General features: G+C 37.1%; 1 protein-coding gene across 1 annotated transcript in view; it reads left to right on the top strand.

Annotated features, from left to right (window-relative positions):
- The window catches only part of LOC126260960 (uncharacterized), a 473264-nt gene that overhangs the window by 405523 nt on the left and 48807 nt on the right, over positions 1–18934 (top strand). Inside the window, exons 29-30 of the mRNA XM_049958484.1 lie at positions 17174–17305; positions 17397–17579. Coding sequence (XP_049814441.1) covers positions 17174–17305; positions 17397–17579 — 315 coding nt within the window. The remainder of the gene's footprint in view (positions 1–17173; positions 17306–17396; positions 17580–18934) is intronic.

Below are 18934 nucleotides of genomic sequence, written 5' to 3'. Positions count from 1 at the left end.
TGATTCACACAGAATGCATACCATCCAATGATCACTGTTAACGTGCTGCAGGTAGAACAAAATTGTCACAACTGATGACATAGTGTCGACACAGTTTGTCATGACTCCTCTGTCGAAACCTCTCCCATGCTTCTTGTCAGTAGATCCTGTTCATGCAACTCAGACATATGGTGACACACATCCAAGAAGTACAACAACACTTGATTTTTATCAGTAAAACCTTGATATACAGATTAGTTGAGGATTTACAGGTATTCAGGTCTAACCCACAGATAACTGTGATAAAACATGTTCAGTTATGTTTTGTTCTTCCTCAAAGTAAAATATTTCAAATTCGTTCTCTTGAGGAGAAAGTGTCCATCTAGTGAGTCATGGGTGAAGCAGCTTGCAACACAAAAGAAAACTCAAAGACTTGTGACCAATAAAGATGTTGTGTGAGGTCTGTATAGATAATAATGAAAGTGGTGGAGTGCCCATATGATTGCAATTGCTTCTAATTCAGTCTCTGAAGAGACCCATTCACAGGTATCTAAGACCCAGCTACCAACTCCTATTGTACAGAAGGTTGACTTTCCATTAATTCCTTGAATTTTGAATAGACAGCCTATTCTGAAAGCATCCATCATAAATTCAAATTCTGGATTCATAAGGGGATGGTACAACATTCTATCATTACTGAACTTCCTCTTGATTCCTTCAGAAGCTCATTGGTATCTGTCATTATGCTTCTTCGTTAACCTTAGTACTTCATTGTTTAATGATTGGGTGTTCATCTACTGTCAGTAAAATTTTCAGAGTCATAGGAATGGTCTCAGTTGTTTCTTGTTGTGTGGTCTCAGAAACTTTCTGCTGGAACTTACCTTTACTGGATCAGAGTAATTCCTTCCAGTGTTACTACATATTCTAAATATTTCACTTCTTTCCATCCAAATTTATATTTGGTGAGATTTACTGTTATTCTAGCATTGTGAAATGCTTGCAGTAGTCTCTTAATTAGTTTTAATGTACTTCCCAAGTCTCCTTTTCCATCAACAAATCATCCACATATACATTAACTTTTTTCAGTAGGTCATCTCGTACAGCTTGAAATGTTTCCTGGGTATCTCTGTGACAGTTCCACTAAGTAAAGCAATGTGTTAGATGGAAGGTACACTGCTGATGTCTAAACATTTATCTCATTACTTACATCTTGACTTGAAAATCTCTCTCTCTCTCTCTTTCTCTCGCCCTCTCCCTCTCTCCATCTTGCTCTCCCTCTCCCTCCCCCTCTTTTCCTCTCTTCAAATCAACATCCACCTATACCATGTATGTCTTGTATTGTTGAGTTGTTATCGTTTTCGGTGTGCTGCTGGGTGCTGAAAACTCGACAGTGGACCACTTCTCTCCCATTTACTAAATGAGAGAATTTTCTTCTTTTGTAAACCACATATAATTATTGTAACACCTCTTGATACTCAAGAAACAGCTTCTAACAATTCTCTGCTCACTTGACACATGTATTTCAAACACATTCACAATGATCAGAGTCACAGTTAATAGCAGACTCTACTAACTCGAGTCTGCAGCTCATGGTGTAGTGGTCAGCACCGCTGCCCCTGGATCATGGGATCCTGGGTACGACTGCTGGCCAGGTTGGGATTTTCTCCACTGAGGGACTGGGTGCTTGAGTTGTCCTCATCATTTCATCACCTGTCAGGAAATAGTGAGACTGGATAGTGAAAAGATTGAGAATTTGTGCAGGCACTGATAACCATGCCATTGAGTGACCCACAAACCAAATCATGATCATGATCATCATCTACTAACTTGAACTTTTTTTGTTCTGTGACTTTTTCATGAATTGTCACAACCATCTTCTTCCAAGGGGGCTGGTGCAACTCTGAGGCAGGCGTCCTCTGCATGGAGAAAACATTAAGAACAGCAAGTGTTGCCAAACATAAGCCACCAACAGCATCGCCACATCCTGTAGCAACACCATCTCCATTGCCATTTAGTTAACACGCAGATACAGAGAAACCCCATGCGTAAATGTGTGTCCCACTTTCCAAACTACATTAAATAAATTTCATTCAGCTGTTGACGATCATTATTTGTTGGTCCTAAATACACTGTGCAACGCATCACCTTAACAAAGTTGTACATTATGCTATAATCTACATGACTACTCTGCAGTTCACACTTAAGTGCTTGACAAAGGATTCATCAACCTACCTTCACACTATTTCTTTATCATTTCACTCTCGAACAATGTGGTGGAGAACGGAACACTTAACTCTTTCCGTGTCAGACCTGATTTGATTTTTTTCTTATTTTCATAATTTTTTTTTATTACAATGATCATTTCTGCCTATGTAGATGGGTATCAACAAAATATTTTCACACGTTTTTGATGTGCTTGTTCTGATTTGTGTTCTTGATAATTATAATCCCTAGGTATTTAATAGAACTGATAGCCTTTGGAGTCATGTGCTTTACAATGTAACCCAAAATACATTCTAATGCAGCAATGAAAATTCCTCCACACAAATTCAGACCAAATGATAGGTCTCAAAATTTGTAACTGTGGCTCACAACTCTGAATGCAGTGTAATAATCTTGAATCCTTCTTAAAAGCTGTGTGCCAGTATGATGAATGTAAAATGTTACTTATCAAGTACTTCATTCTGTAGCTTTTTATATTTATTGTTCTAAGTTCTTTTGTCTAGTTCAACTTCAGTCAAAATCTTGTTAAGTACTCTTCCATGTAACACAAGTATAATAATGTTTGATGTTTATTCACTGCTAGCAACAAATTGTTGTGTGGGCTTTTACTTTCTTCAGTAACATTCCATTCTAACATCTGGCATGTTTCCTTACTTACAGCAGCTGGATTAATTGGCATATCAAATGGTTTGTGTGGTTTAACTTGAAATTTTTATTCATACTTTTGGATGACACCTAGTGTGTCCTGAAACATGCCTGCATGCAGAAAGAGAATTGATTTAATCTCTTTTTGGTTTACTTCATTTAAGTGATCAGATTCCTGCATCTTGTCAACAGTTGCTTTCATAGCAATCAGTATCAGTCAGATTCATTTCCACTTCTTCTCCCTGTATTCACAGTGAAGTTTACCTTCAGTAAGATCAATTCTTCCTCTAATATCCCAATTAAACAATCAACCACTCTGTTCTATATGTTCCAGCACTTTCTCACTAATTTCAGTTTTTATCTGTGCTGAAATCTTCACTGGATGTCTGTGGTTGCCTACTGCACCCAAATCTTGATGTTACTTGCTGGTAGTGTCAGAATTTCCGTGTTCTTCTTCCACTGATTATGTCTTTTGTAGGCTTTTTTGTTTTCTCCTTTACACTTGTTTATGACAGCTTAGCTCAAATGATGCTCATTATTTGTATTTGATTCCTGATTTAAAGTGTCTCTAATTAATTCCACATTCTGGCACCTACTGAAACATCTTCCTTGTGCCTCCACAATTCCCTGTGGCTCAGCACTTACACATGTGATCGTTATGCATTTCTTTGTCTCTTTATAACTCCTTTGATTTTCTGTGTGTGACTGCTGATGGCATGTTTTGAATCTCTGTTTTTCCTGTTTTTTTCTGTCTAATTTCCCCTGTCATATCCTTTAGTGTTTCTGTCTTCTCATCTACTGTCCTATGGTCTCCTTTGGTTAAATCTCTCCCATCACATCTGTTTCAGTACAGCATGTGTCACATTCCACTGAGCACTGTGCCTCTCGCATAATTCTTTCCTCTCGCTTGGTGATTGTAACAACTGCCAGAATCAACATATCTTTCTCATACATCACCTGTACCTGGGAAATACAGTGGCTTCCATTACCTTAAAAAATGCACTGATTGTCAGTCTCCTCTCTGGTCTCTGTGAGGCCCCAGTTTTTAAAATTTTCTGGATGTCAGTCTGCAGAACCTCCTTTTCCCAGTATTTAGCCTTATTCAAATATTCTTGAAAATAGTATCAAAGACTGCCTTCAGATGGATTAAATGGCTCTAGATTCAGTACTTCCTTCCATAATCTGTCCTTTATTCCCTTGGACCAGTATTTATGTAGAAAAGTTTCTTCAATTTCGTCATATCTATTATAACCATCTACATCTTCAGCAGCTCCAATGTAACATCTCCCTGCATGAATCCTCCTGCAAATTTTATTTTGTGTCTGGCACTCCAGCTCTGGGGGAAAGATTTTATGAACATGACTGAATGTACATCTTTCCTTCCCAGTAGTAATGTCGTGAACTGTTGATGCTTTAGCATGCTACCTTTTGTTATGTAAGTGATAACATTTGGTTCTACAGATCCTCATATCAGTGACAATAGTAATTTTCAGCTCCAGTCATGTAAGCAGACTAATGAATTCAAATCCAGTATGTTGTGGCATAATGTCTGGACGTGTATCCTTTGAAAATACATTCTACATAACTAGGTTGTTTTTTTACTGTCCTATTCATACTGCATTTTATTTTATCTCATTCACATTGGCTAGATGTCTGTCTTCATTTCTCAATGGAATCTGGTATAGCACTTGCTTTATGATATATACCTGAACTCATGATTTGCAGTCTGATTTCCATCACATTCACAATGTAATTTACCTTGACTTCAGTTTTATTGACCTTGTTTATCAGGATTTCTTTCATATTCATCAAACTTCTGATCCATGAATTCTCCTAGATATTGAACTGTTTCTGTTTTGTTCTGGTTAAAGGCCTTCTATGCAGCCTTATCAAACTCTCCATTTTTGTCTTCTACTACCTAAATTTCGTATCAGACATTTCTTTCATTTGCTTACCCTTTTCTTCTACCCATTTCTTGAACCTGCATACAACCTCTGTTGAAATATTGTCCACTTTCTTCTGTTGAAATATTGTCCACTTTCTCCAAAATGTCCTTATTTCAACTAACTTCTTTTAAAATAGCTTTAATTTTGCAAACTTCTTATGAAGTATCTTTAATTTTGCTAACCTCCCCCAAAACTGAATTTATTTTCACCACTTCACTACACCCTAACTCCATTTTTTTTCTAAAAGATCACTGATCTTTCCCATTATATCACCTTCTTTAGCAGCCATTCCTGAAATTATTTTCTCAAAGCTCAGAAAGATGTTCTTATTCTAAATACACCAAGTAAAATACCTTTCACCACTTCTGAAATTAAAATTTTCATGCTACTGTAAGTAATGTCATCTTCTGTAATTCACTCTAAACAATGCTCCATGTTTGTCATGCAGCTGTTGTCAACCATTACATTCAAAGCTTCTACCCATCTATATTTTTGTACAAAAGTTACTGAAAAAGCATCTGGGTATGCATCACGTGGTAATATCAACTTGCATTTAGTGCATCTTCAACTCCTCTTAAATCCAAATCATCACAAACTTTGTGTACGTATTTTGCCAGTGTCATATGTATGGCTGACTGTGACCTTGTCTGGCATTGAATTTCATGAAATAAAAAGACTCGGTGAATCTGTTTTGAGTTACAGTTGATATTTACTTTGTGCTTTCCTCACAATTATGTTGTCTTCTCTCTAAAATTCTAAGATTGCAGCGAAGTCGCTATGTTCTGGAGCACAGTGCCCAAATTCTCATGTTCATCATCATGGCTCAGGACTCCTAGTTTTTATGAATTTTGGTGGAAATTAATTAAAGTTTTACCTCTTCTCTCATTGTTAGTTTATACTTGGCAGGAAACATCTAGTCAGGATCTGTCCTTTGTTGATGCAAAAACTTTAAAAACTTTAAGACAACAGAATTTCATTTAGTTCATGATTCATAGTATGTGCAAATACCATATTTACTCGAATCTAAGCCGCACTTTTTTCCGGTTTTTGTAATCCCAAAAACCGCCTGTGGCTTAGAATCGAGTGCAGAGTAAGCTGAAAAATGTTGGTGGGTGCCGCCACAACTAACTTCTGCCGTCGAATATATGTAGCGCTACACAGGCATGCTTTGTAGGCACAGAGATAAATACTGGCACCAAAACCTCTGCGTCAGTAAATAAATTTAAAAAAAAAAGGTGGAAGACGAGCTTTTTTCCTCCGCCCCTAGTTTCGACCACTGCATTTTGGTACATTATCCAAAGAAGTAAATACAAATTCCGTATTGTTCATCTTCAAATGTAGCAGCATTTCAATGTTCTACGAAAATCCGACTGGCAAGACTGTTTGGGATGTTTGTCAATATGGCCAACTCTACGTTCTGAATTTTTTCCTACCTGTGAGAAGAGATGGTTGCTAATAGGAACTTTTATGAATTGTGAATCACATGGAGAATTCTCTTCACCATAAGAATAATACGAATATAAACATTTTGCCATGTATTGTTTCGTTTTTGCTACTATCTCATTTAAATCCTGTGTGCCTAATAAACTACGAAACTAGAGTGAGACAACAGCAAATGCGGAAGAATATACATATCATGTCATGTTTATATTCGTATTATTCTTATGCCTAATAGTGATACAGTCAGAAACGAAGCATGGCAAGACTAGATTTTTAAATCTAAGATGACTCTAATTTCTGTGCAGCATGTAATGAACTAAAGAGGCGCCTGCAAAGATTTTCAAACGGAGAAAAATTTTTGCTTAACTTTCATTCAGAACATCATCTATCATACGCAGTCTATTATTTGATTCTTGTTGATCATTATCAAAGGAAGCAGTAGTGTAAGTAACAACAAATAGCAGTCTCTTGCCATTGTTTCGCTAGTGAGACGATTCCTCTCTTTTTTAAAAATTGTAAGCGGCGGTAGCGCGCACGAAAGCAAGCCATGCCGCGAGCGGCGACAGGCCGTAAACACGCACTATCAGAATGCGACAAACAATGCATGACACAGTACAGTAATGCATTTTCAGCTTAGAGTGACGTAAACACCTATAACAAGGAAAACGACGCTTATCAGATCAAAGAAAAATAAGCAATCAATTCAAACCAGACGAAGCACGTGAAAAAGGAAGGGTACCCGTAAAAATACGGAGCGCCTGACGCATAGCAATGGCTACCTGGTAAACCTTAACTGCTAAGCTTACGACTCGAACCAAACTACTGTAGCTGTATCGTCATTCATTCGACCTAAATTGTGTCTCATATTACAATAGATCAACTTTGTTTCGATTTGGAGATGGCCTAAAACTTTTCTCTCTCCTTGAATTTCGAGTCTCAAATTTCAGGTGCGGCTTAGATTAGGAAAAATTTTTTTTCCTTGATTACGAGTCTCATTTTTCAGGTGCGGCTTAGATTCGAGTGCAGCTTAGATTCGAGTAAATACGGTAAATAATAATAGTTTGATATAATAACTTGGTTTATTTGAAGTGCTAAAGGTCCTTCTTCATGGTAATAGCTCGTTGACAGTAATGTTTTACTGCACATCTGCTTTACTTTTGCACTTATTCGCCATTTACATGTACACAATTTCTGTAATGCTGCACCACCTTCTTTAACCCCTTTGCCTAGAAGTCTGCCACTTGAAAATTGAACCAGTTGGCAATGCCAGTCTTGAGTTCATTGTCATACTGAAATTGTTATCCACCCAGCCATTTTTTCAAATGGAAGAAGAGGAAATAGGAACTTGGTGCAAGGTCGAGACTGTACAGAGGATACTCAAAAAGTTCGCAATGAAAATCTTGAATTCTCTCCTTGATATCGGCAGCAGCACGAGAGTGTGCTTTATTGTGAAGGAGGATTATGCCAGACAACAGTTTCCCGCGGCATCAATTTTGGATCCCACGTCTCTGTTTGGTTAGCATTTCACAGTATACGTCAGCTGTAATTGTTGACCCAGTGGCCATGAAATCAATCAAAAGGATGCTCTTTACATTCCAAAATGCAGTAGCCATCATTTTTCAATTCAAGAATGAAGTTTGCTTAAACGTTTTTCGTTTGGGTGAACTTGAATAGCACCACTGCATTGACTGTTGTTTCAATTCTGAATTGGCGTATGATGTCCATGTCTCATCTCCCAAAACAGTGTGAAAAAGCAAATCATCTCCATCTTGTCTGTGGTGCTCCAAAATCTGTCCTGCATTAAGCATTCTTTGTTGTTTGTGCTGATTGGTGAGCATTTTTGGAACCCATCTCACACACAGTTTATGATACTCAAGCTGTTCAGTAACAATCCTGTAAATTGAGGCTTGAGTAACATTTTGGAATTCATTAGTCAGACCAATGATCATCAATTGTGAATCAAATCAGAGATTTTGGTTTACTTGATCAACGATGTTGTTGGTCCAAATACTGGGCCTGCCACTCGACTGTACATCATGAAAATTTGTGCAGCTATTTTAAAATTCTTGGCATCATTTTCAAACTTGTTTGTCTCTCATTATTTCAGGTCCATATTCTAGGCATAACTCACGAACAAAAAGTCAGAAGTTGAAAATATTTTTAATAATCATTTTCTAAATGTTGTGGATATAGTAGGATCCAGGTGTTCATTAGAAGATGCTAGGCTGTTAATGGAAGAGGCCATACCTATGCAATTTGATACAATTGAAATCTCACCCACTTCTCCCTTTGAAATTAGGAAAATAATAAACTTGCTTAAAAGCAAAAACTCACATGGAATTGATGGCATTTCCAGCAAAATACTAAAAGCTTGTTCTCAACAGATAAGTAAGATTCTCAGCCACCTGTGTAATAGCTCTCTGGAACAGGGCATTTTCCCTGATAGACTGAAATATGCTATTGTTATACCTTTGCATAAAAAGGGGGATAGATCTGATGTCAACAATTACCGTCCAATCTCCCTTCTAACAGCTTTATCCAAAATTTTTGAGAAAGTAATGTATTCAAGAGTAGCTTCACATATCTGTAAAAATGAAGTACTAACAAAATGTCAGTTTGGTTTTCAGAAAGGTTTTTCAACAGAAAATGCCATATATGCTTTCACCAGAAAAATTTTGAATGATCTGAATAACCGAACACCACCCATTGGGATTTTTTGTGATCTCTCAAAGGCTTTTGATTGTGTAAATCATGAAATTCTGCTAGACAAGCTCAAGTATTGTGGCATGAGTGGGACAGTGCACAAATGGTTTAATTCGTACCTAACTGGAAGAGTGCAGAAAGTTGAAATAAGTAGTTCTCGTAACATGCAAAGATCAGCACATTCCTCAAACTGGGGAACTATCAAGAATGGGGTTCCACAAGGGTCAGTCTTGGGTCCTTTGTTGTTCTTATTATATATTAATGACTTGCCATTCATGAAGAGGCAAAGTTAGTTCTCTTTGCTGATGATACAAGTATAGTAATCACACCTGACAAACAAGAATTAACTGATGAAATTGTCAATACTGTCTTTCAGAAAATTACTAAGTGGTTCCTTGTAAACGGACTCTCACTGAATTTTGATAAGACACAGTACATACAGTTCCGTACAGTGAATGGTATGACGCCATTAATAAATATAGACCTTAATCAGAAGCATATAGCTAAGGTAGAATATTGCAAATTTTTAGGTGTGTCCATTGATGAGAGATTAAATTGGAAGAAACACATTGATGATCTGCTGAAACGTTTGAGTTCAGCTACTTATGCAATAAGGGTCATTGCAAATTTTGGTGATAAACATCTTAGTAAATTAGCTTACTACGCCTATTTTCACTCATTGCTTTCATATGGCATCATATTTTGGGGTAATTCATCACTGAGGAATAAAGTATTTATTGCACAAAAGCGTGTAATCAGAATAATAGCTGGAGTCCACCCAAGATCATCCTGCAGACATTTATTTAAGGATCTAGGGATATTCACAGTAGCTTCTCAGTATATATACTCTCTTATGAAATTTGTTATTAACAACCAAACCCAATTCAAAAGTAATAGCAGTGTGCATAACTACAATACTAGGAGAAAGGATGATCTTCACTATTCAAGATTAAATCTAACTTTGGCACAGAAAGGGGTGAATTATACTGGCACTAAAGTCTTTGGTCACTTACCAAATAGTATCAAAAGTCTGACAGATAACCAACAAGTATTTAAGAAGAAATTAAAAGAATTTCTGAATGACAACTCCTTCTACTCCATAGAGGAATTTTTAGATATAAATTAAGAAAAAAAAAGAAAAAAATATTAAAAAAATAAAAATAAAAAATAAAGAAAAACAAAAAACACAAAAAAATAAAGTTGTTATATTAACTTAAGTATGTTGTTAAATTAACCTAATTATGTCATGTATTGGAAAATTCGACTCGTTCCACATCATTACGAAATATCGTATTCATGATCCATGGAACTAGTATTAATCTAATCTAATCTAATCTAATCTAATCAGCAACTGGAGATCCTTTTGCCTGCAAAAATCTAATCACACTGTGCACTTCACAACTGGCAGGATCTACAATTGTTTTGACCATTGTGATATGCTCCCACCAATTGGTAAACAACTGCAGTAATTTCCTAAAGAGTCGGTAGACAGTGCAGCATGTGTGAAACTTCATTCAGGTGTACCATCAGTTAAATATTAGTTGCTGGACCTTAAGTTTTGGAATACATCTTGTAGAATGCAAGAGGGGTGAGTGATTTGTAAGAATCTTTTTTGTTTATAAAACAAGTTAAGTGGGAAATTCTTTAACATATAATATTAACATCGCAGCTAAGAGCCTGCTCCATTCATGTCTTTTCATCACTGTATAATCAGAATGTTTCACCACACAGACATTACAGCTTGCATAAGGATTCCTCCTACCAGCCTGCTGGTCATGTGATCATCGGAAAAGTCTTCATGTCTGTTCATACTTCTAAATTTCAATGATGTCAATAAATAAGTATTCTTCTGAGTTTAGCAGTATTAAATTATCTGTGTAAGTGAGCATATATCTCAAGATTTCCTGATTGTTTTATTTGTAGATGATATGAAAATAGCAATAAAATAGCAAATGAAGTATGGTTTTAGAAAGAGGTGTTAACAGAATTTTCAAGAACATAAATATATACCTACATTTACATCTATTGATTGCAAGCCACCTTGTGTTGTGTGACTGAGGGTATTTTTTGTAACAGTGTCACTTCCCCCCTTTCCTGTTCCAGTCACAATTTGTGTGCAGGGAGAAACATTGTTGGTAGCCAATACTTCTCTTGTAACACCTGCCACAGGAGTTGAGTGAACATGTCCTTCATACTTTCAAGCTTACTGAATGCACCTGTGAAGAAATGCACAGCTCTTCTTTGGCTCTTCCCCAGTTCCTCTGTTAATCTTATATTGTAAGCCTGATAGGCAGTACTCAGTTATTAGTTGGATGACGATTTTATGGTGGAATACACTTCCTAAAGATTGTTTAATGAATCTCAGTTTGGCATCTGGTTTTCCTATTGTATGGGATTGTTCCACTTTCAGTCATTCTCTATGCATTCTCCCACATACAAAAAAAGTCAACAATGCACCATGTAGGAATTATCCAGATGGGAACGAAATTGGATTGGTAGATAAGATATACATGTACAGACAAACAAACAATCACAATTTCAGAAAAAAATAGATGAATAATTCAGGAGGAAGAGGTTAACAAATTGAGCAAGTCAGTAACATGTTGGCCCACATCTTTGTGCAAGCAGTTACTCAGCATTGCATTGATTGAAAGAGTAGTTGGACATCCTCCTGTGGGATATGCTGCCAAATTCTGTCCAATTTGCATGTTGGGTCATCAAAATCCTGAGCTGGTTGGGGGACCCGGCCATAATGCTCAAGACATTCTCTATTGGGGAGAGATCTGGTGACTTTGTTCACAAAGGTAGGGTTGGGCAAGAATGAAGACAGGCAGTAGAAACTCTTGCAATGTATGGTCTTGCATTATTCTGCTGAAATGTAAGCCCCGGATGGCTAGCCATGAAATGCAACAAAGCAGCTTGTAGAATGTCATTGACATACTAGTGTGCTGTAAAGGTGCCATGGCCAACAACCAAAGGGGTCCTGCAATAAAAACAAATGGCACCCCAGACCATCACTCCTGGTTGTCAGGCCAATTTCCTTCCACCAGGTGAAAACATGGCTTTGCAAACAGTCATAATGTGAAATTTTTCCTGTTTTGACATCAGTGCACTGTTTCCACTTGTCGACACATGTTGATTTCTTTTGTAAAGTGACTTTTAGTGTAAAGGGTTAAGAAGCTTAAAGTTTTCCATACAAAATGCAATGGCTATGGAGAAGAAAGTCTGTGCACTGCTGGCAAAGTTGTTTTATCGCAACGGCAGCAGTTGCAGCAGTGCATTGCACTACAACAGAAATAGTTGCAAAGAGCCCTCATGTCAATAAATGAGCTGAAGAATATGTTTAATAAATCTGAAGAAAGAGGTGGATTAGGTGGTGTTGGAGGTGGCCAATTCCCATGGCTTTTGTTGATGAAGTTGCTGTAGCTATAGCCAGTCGTGCAGCACATGCCTCACACTCTGCAGCCAGTGCTCAAGCTGTGTCATAGGAATTATCTCTCTCCTGATCAACAGATCAAAAGATTTTGAAGTGTATTTTGCACTAGTGTCCCTACAAGGTTCAGAATGTGCACCAAATGAAGCCCCAAGATAGACAACAACTCTGTGAATTTGCCCCTCAATTTTTGGCACTCATGGAAGTGGATGGTATGTGGTCAGGGAGTATTCTTTGGATGGATGATGGATATTTTACTCTGCACTGTGTCTTGAATGCACAGAACTGTCGCTTATGGGGTTCTACTCCACCACTTGTGCAGGAACATCCAATACCCTCAGCTTATGTGACTGTGTGGTGTGGTTTCACAAGCGCCACCGTTGTTAGTCAATTTTTCTTTGGGGAGCTGACACTTCACATGGCCTAACAGATGTACAGTGACATCTGTATGTTATAAGTACCTCATTGTGCTAGAATGTAGCTGTGTCCACATCACTATTTTCATGAAAATTGGGGCAGCACCACATGTCACTTGTTAGGTGAAAGACTTGCTTTGAGAAACATTTGGTAATAACCGCATCATCTCAAGGCAATTATTAGATGTGTGGCTTTCCAGACCTGCTGGACTTCTGGTTGTGAGGATATATGAAAGATTGTGTGTCAAGGATGTATCAGGCCTCTTCCTGATCTGAAAGATAGCATACGATGAGACATCACTCTGATTACACCAGATATGCTGTGAGCAACTGTCAGCCATGCCGTGTTACAAATGCAGCATGTTGCTGAGTTGGGAGACCATATTGAACACATGTCATAACTTGTGATCCTATCCTTGTAAATGTGCCAGGATCACCTTCATCATGTGTTTGATTATCTTCCTCTTTTCCTGCACCCACACCACATTCTGACTGCTTACAGTGATGCAGAAAGTGGAACTTTTTTTCAGCATACTCCATGAGCACACCAATTAATGAAAATACTTATGATGTTTCATTGTACTGCTATGTGTGCAGCCTGCATTGCAGAATTAAGAACACCATCTGCATAATTATAATTGTGTGGTATGTGAGAAGTTTGTTATTACCTCTTAAATGAAAATACATTTTGAATTTGTTTACTTATTCCACATCCATGTGGGTATTTACATAGGGGACATGAAAGGAACATTAACTTATCTCTCCTTTTTTGTAACTATATATTATATATCCTTGTTTCATGATATGATATACATACTACTTGATTATTTATTCATTTTGGATCTATGGAAAAAAGTATCTAATGTAATCTAATCTTCATCTGTTGAAAAGTTTTATTTGCATTTGTATTCTGCCATTTTTGTATTAATGTGAAGTTAGAAGGCAGGAACCATATTATGATTTTTTGCTGTGAAATAAGTTTGGAAGCTCAAAATCTGTGTTTTGACCTTCTGTTTTTCATCTTTCACTTTGTTGCCAATATGATCACTGAGTGACTGGAGAGATGTTTTGATTTGTTTGCTGTATTTACACAAACCCAAAATTTCAAAGGATTTTGTCAGATCAGTTGGCCGAATTTTTCATTTGAATTCGCCGAACAATTTTGGCTTTGTGACCTTGTGCTCATTTTGGCTTTTTTTCAGATTATGTTGTCAACTTTGACTTCAGTTACATCTGTGGTGAAGCTCTTTTTGCATTTGTAGATCACATAACTAATGAGGAAGTACTGAATAGGATTGGGGAGAAGAGAAGTTTGTGGCACAACTTGACCAGAAGACGGGATCGGTTGGTAGGACATGTTCTGAGGCATCAAGGGATCACCAATTTAGTATTGAGGGCAGCGTGGAGGGTAAAAATTGTAGAGGGAGACCAAGAGATGAATACACTAAGCAGATTCAGAAGGATGTAGGTTGTAGTAGGTACTGGGAGATGAAGAAGCTTGCACAGGATAGAGTAGCATGGAGAGCTGCATCAAACCAGTCTCAGGACTGAAGACCACAACAACAACAACAACAGCAACTTTCTAACATTGCTACTGAGCCCTGATGGTTTCCCATCTCTCAAACCTTGTTTGGCATGTACCTTTCTGAAACATATTGTACAATATTTTTGAATTTTACCCATTGGTGTTTCATATCTTTGTCCCCAGTGATGAATTTTTATGTTGACTGCTCAGGTAATCTGCAAACTGTTTGCCACCACATTTGTTAAGGAAAAATATTTCCTTACCTTTCTTAAAATTGTTTACAACATCTGCAGTCATTGATGTTATAACAGCCGTATGGTCAATGAGTGTTTCTCTGCACTTTTAGTTGAAATATATGTAAAAAAGGAAGGAAGACTGGAGTTTAATGTCCCATTATCAGTGTGGTTGTTAGAGATGGAGCACAAACTTGGATTATGAAAGGACGGGGAAGGAATTCAGCTATGTTATATTTGAAAGGAACCATCCCAGAATTCACCTGGAGTGCTTCAGGTAAATTACAGAAAACCTAAATCTGGATGGCAGGATGAGGGTTAGGCTGTTGCTAACCTGTTGCTCCCATAAGTTAGTTCTCTAACTAATCACTAAAAGTAATTTTTAGTAAAGACCTATAGAATAGTCTCACTCAGATCCTTGTCACGGCTCTAGTTCTACTGATGTGGATCTCTCAGTCAGTAGCTGGCGAGTTGAAACCTCCCTATATTACAATAGCATGATCATTAAATTTACCTGTTATGTATTCCAGGTTATTTTCTTAAATATTACAGCACTACACGTACTGAGGCAGGTGGTCTATAAATGTTTCAGCTGTCTTTGATGCTCACATTGAACCAGATTTTTTCATATTCAGATCGTGCAATAACCTCACTAAATGTTATCAAGTTTTTTATGGCAATAAATATGTTATTACCTATGGTGCCTAACTGATTCTTGTGATATAAATTGCACTCTGAATTTTCAGTCAACTTTCAAGTCTTGTTTCTACCTGCTTCTCGTTCTAGTACTACAGAGGAAATTATTATCTTCAATAGGTGAAACATTCATGCAGTTAACTAATACCACATCAGTATTACTTCTTTCTGATCTGCAAGGATGAATATTCTCTTCTGTGATTAACATGGCAGAAGTATATGTATCTTTGTTCAATTATGGAATATACAAGTAATTCTTCATCAAGCCTATGGAAGGGTTCCACTAACCTAAAAAGAGCATTTGCATAGTACACATACTCTGCTATCCAAGTAGTCATTTCCTCAGTTTAGTGCTTCCCTGGCCTAAGGGAGGTAGGGAGAAGGGAGTTACAGTTCTTCAACTGATTGTGGAGGGTAAGAAATCTGTGTCTGAAATCATTGCAGAATTGTCTTTGTTCTTGTTTAAGCCCTCATTCAGTTTAGAACCAGAGAACTGTGTTCTGTCCTCACTGCAGTGCTACAAATCATGAGCCACACTGTCACCCCATGTCTGTGGGAGGTTACCATTAGACAGTCTTCTATGGAACCAAAGATGATGGCAGAACCCAGCGATTAAGTATCATTCACACTGACACGAGCTATGATTTGCAGCTGACTGCACCCGATGCTCTTAAATAGAGCTGCTGATTGAGTTTCTTCTAATTCTTAAATAAGATTTCCTGGCAACCGTAATTGCAAATTGGTCTCTTTTGTGACCTGTGTACTATTTTTCTGAAGGGCTCTGTTATGTGGATAATGTTGAAGCAATGAATGGCCGATGTACCCGTCTTCTGCGCTTGTTTGGACTATTGGACAAAGGCTCAATAGTCAGGGCATTTCATGTTGTCTCAGACGTGCTATCAACAGTGGGGAGTACCTCATACCTGTTGATAAGGTGTAAAAAGGTAGCCATGCGACCGGTACCAACATTTGCCTTATGCTCTGAGATAAGCAAAGCCACCACTGCCCACCAATCATCCTTGGGTGATAACAAAGCAGTCATGTCACACAAATTGGTAGAGGCAATGACTTAGAGGGATCAGAGGCAGCAGAAATGCCACAAGTTTTCACGGGTGTCTCAGAGCAGCATAGAGCAGCTGCCTGAAGCCTGTTGATGATGGCCTATGTGGCCTCTAGCTGTTTACTGACAGATTTCCCTTGTGTCTACTAACAGTAAGCATGGGCCCTGTCCATTTATTACTATGCAGTACTTTGAAAGAATGTATTTTACCAAGTAGTCAGGGTTAGCTGAGATATTACAAGCAGCTCCTAGCAACCAGAAATAAAAGTCAACGACAGCTGCTCTGTAGATAACATAGAGGCTACACTAATAAAGTTATCATCTACAAAGAATAAAGTAAGATAATAGAAATAACCTCTGGTAGCTTTTAAACAATGAGCACTTATACAAAAAACGAAGGTTCAAACTGCTGTATAAGCACTGGGCATTTAGTCTATCACTCTGCGCACAGCAGACAACCAAATGTTACCTTGAGATCTGATGCAGTACCATGTGTTATTTAATGTTCCCTGCTTGAAACTGAGTCAGATGACAGTGTCAGTTGTAGCTGCATAAAAATACACTACAGAGTCAACTACACATTAATCTAGCAATTTTAAACACAGAAAAATTAAATTAAGAGCACTAAATATGAATATAAATCAGTTAGTATGTTTTTGTAAAGACAAGCCCATATTATCTCAAATAACTGATGTTACCTTGATAATAGTAATAAGTTACAGACTGGTGGGACAACTGTATACAGATAAAAAGATGTATGTGCAGCAGATAGAAATCTCGAAATTTTGGAATATTTATCCACTGTAATAAACATTCTGTTTCAGCAACAGTTGTTTTTGATCCTGCAAAATGTTATAATAACGAAATATTTCAGGTGATTTAGCAGAGGAAGAAGAAGTTCTTCAGTGGCTTATTACGCAGAAGACTGAAGACCGTATTGAACTTATAACAAGAGTGATGCTGGAAGAAATGGTTGAAAAAACTCAGTATTTAGCAGTTTATTTTTGTGAGTTTGCACATCCAATTAAAGACACATTTTGAAAAGTTATTGCTATTTTAAAATATTACTAAATTAATGAGCTGTTTTCTATTTGAAGATAAGGCAAACTGTCACATCTGTGATGAGATAATAGAGGGCCTGGAACACATAGATGATGAATGTGATGTCTTTGGCATACATATGGTCAAAATTCTAGATCCACAACTAGCCAAGAGATATTCAATAAAAACGTTTCCAGCACTGGTGTATTTCAGAAATGGAAACCCTTTACTTTTTGAAGGTATGTCTTCAAAATAGTTTAAATGCATGATAAGTCATATTTTTATGGAACACTTATATTTCTCTTTTCCTTTTTTCTTTTCTTTGTCTTGGTTTTATTATTTTTTTTTCATTCTTATGCATGTTTAGCATCCTGACCAACATTTGGAAACTAAGTTCATGTAAAGTGAAACTGTCATACTACATCTACATCCATCCACTGATAATAGCATAGCAACTGCTTATGAGATCTCTGTGACATTACTAATTAGCTGTGTGTATTTCCCTTTTGAAACTCATTTGAAAACTACCTGCATATCATAATAGAGCTAAAGCCAGTATGAAAAACAGACTACTAAAGAGAAGAGAAATGTAAAAGTTGAAAGAAGAGACAAAAAAAGAAGAGAAAATATACTTTGCCTCCTTGTTCACGGTTTGGAATCAAGTTATCTACTCTGGCAGTAAGATATTCATCAAGCTCGCACCTAACATAAAGCAAGAAATATGGAATCCCTACCAGTTCAAAAGAAAATTAAAAACATACCTCATTAGCCACTCTTTTGTACAAATTATCTGAATATCTAGACATTGAAAAGTTTTGTTAACTACAAGGCAAGTAATAATGTTGAAAAATCCAAGATGGAAGAGTGACGATATTATGAAAAGGATAGATTGCTACTCACTATATTGTAGGAATGGTGGTTTGCAGATAGGCATAACAGAAACACTGCTAAATAAGTAAGAGTTTGTTCAAAAGGCCTTCTTCTGGAGTAGAAAATGGGTGTGTGCTGTCTGATCCAGAAGAAGGCCTTTTGGCCACAAGCTTACTTGTATAGCAGTCTGTTTTGTTGCACCTATCTGTGACTCAGTATCTCCACTATATGGCAAGTAGAAATCTACCCCCTTCATAATACTGACAAGTAACAGTTTTTGTTTTAAAGCTGTATGATGAGTAAAATACTACTAAATTAAAGTCCCCCACCATGTTTCTCTGTCAGTATGTGAAGGGTGATTGCAGGATCTACTATAGAGATTTTTATATGGTTTCTATAGTAGATAGACTAATGTATAAGGATGGTTTGTGTGTATAATTTATAAATAATTTGAGCAAATTGGCTGAACATTGATTAGCTATTTTTCTGTCTGTATGTGAAATAACTACTGTAGGGGTTTTGCTAATAGATAGACTGTTTCACAAGGAAGGTTTGTGTATATAATGTATTCATGCTGTGCCAGATAAGTCGTCTGGCTATAGGTACTTATTGCTGCCCATATGAAGCTGGGGCAGGTTGGTAGTATACAATAATTAGAGATCAGTACATATTATTGATGTAAAAAATATTATCTATGAAAAATGCCATTGCAATCATGTAAATA

Source organism: Schistocerca nitens, chromosome 5 (assembly GCF_023898315.1).
Source record: "Schistocerca nitens isolate TAMUIC-IGC-003100 chromosome 5, iqSchNite1.1, whole genome shotgun sequence".
In the NCBI taxonomy this organism is placed as follows: domain Eukaryota; kingdom Metazoa; phylum Arthropoda; class Insecta; order Orthoptera; family Acrididae; genus Schistocerca; species Schistocerca nitens.
This window is presented reverse-complemented; position numbering and strand designations above follow the sequence as displayed.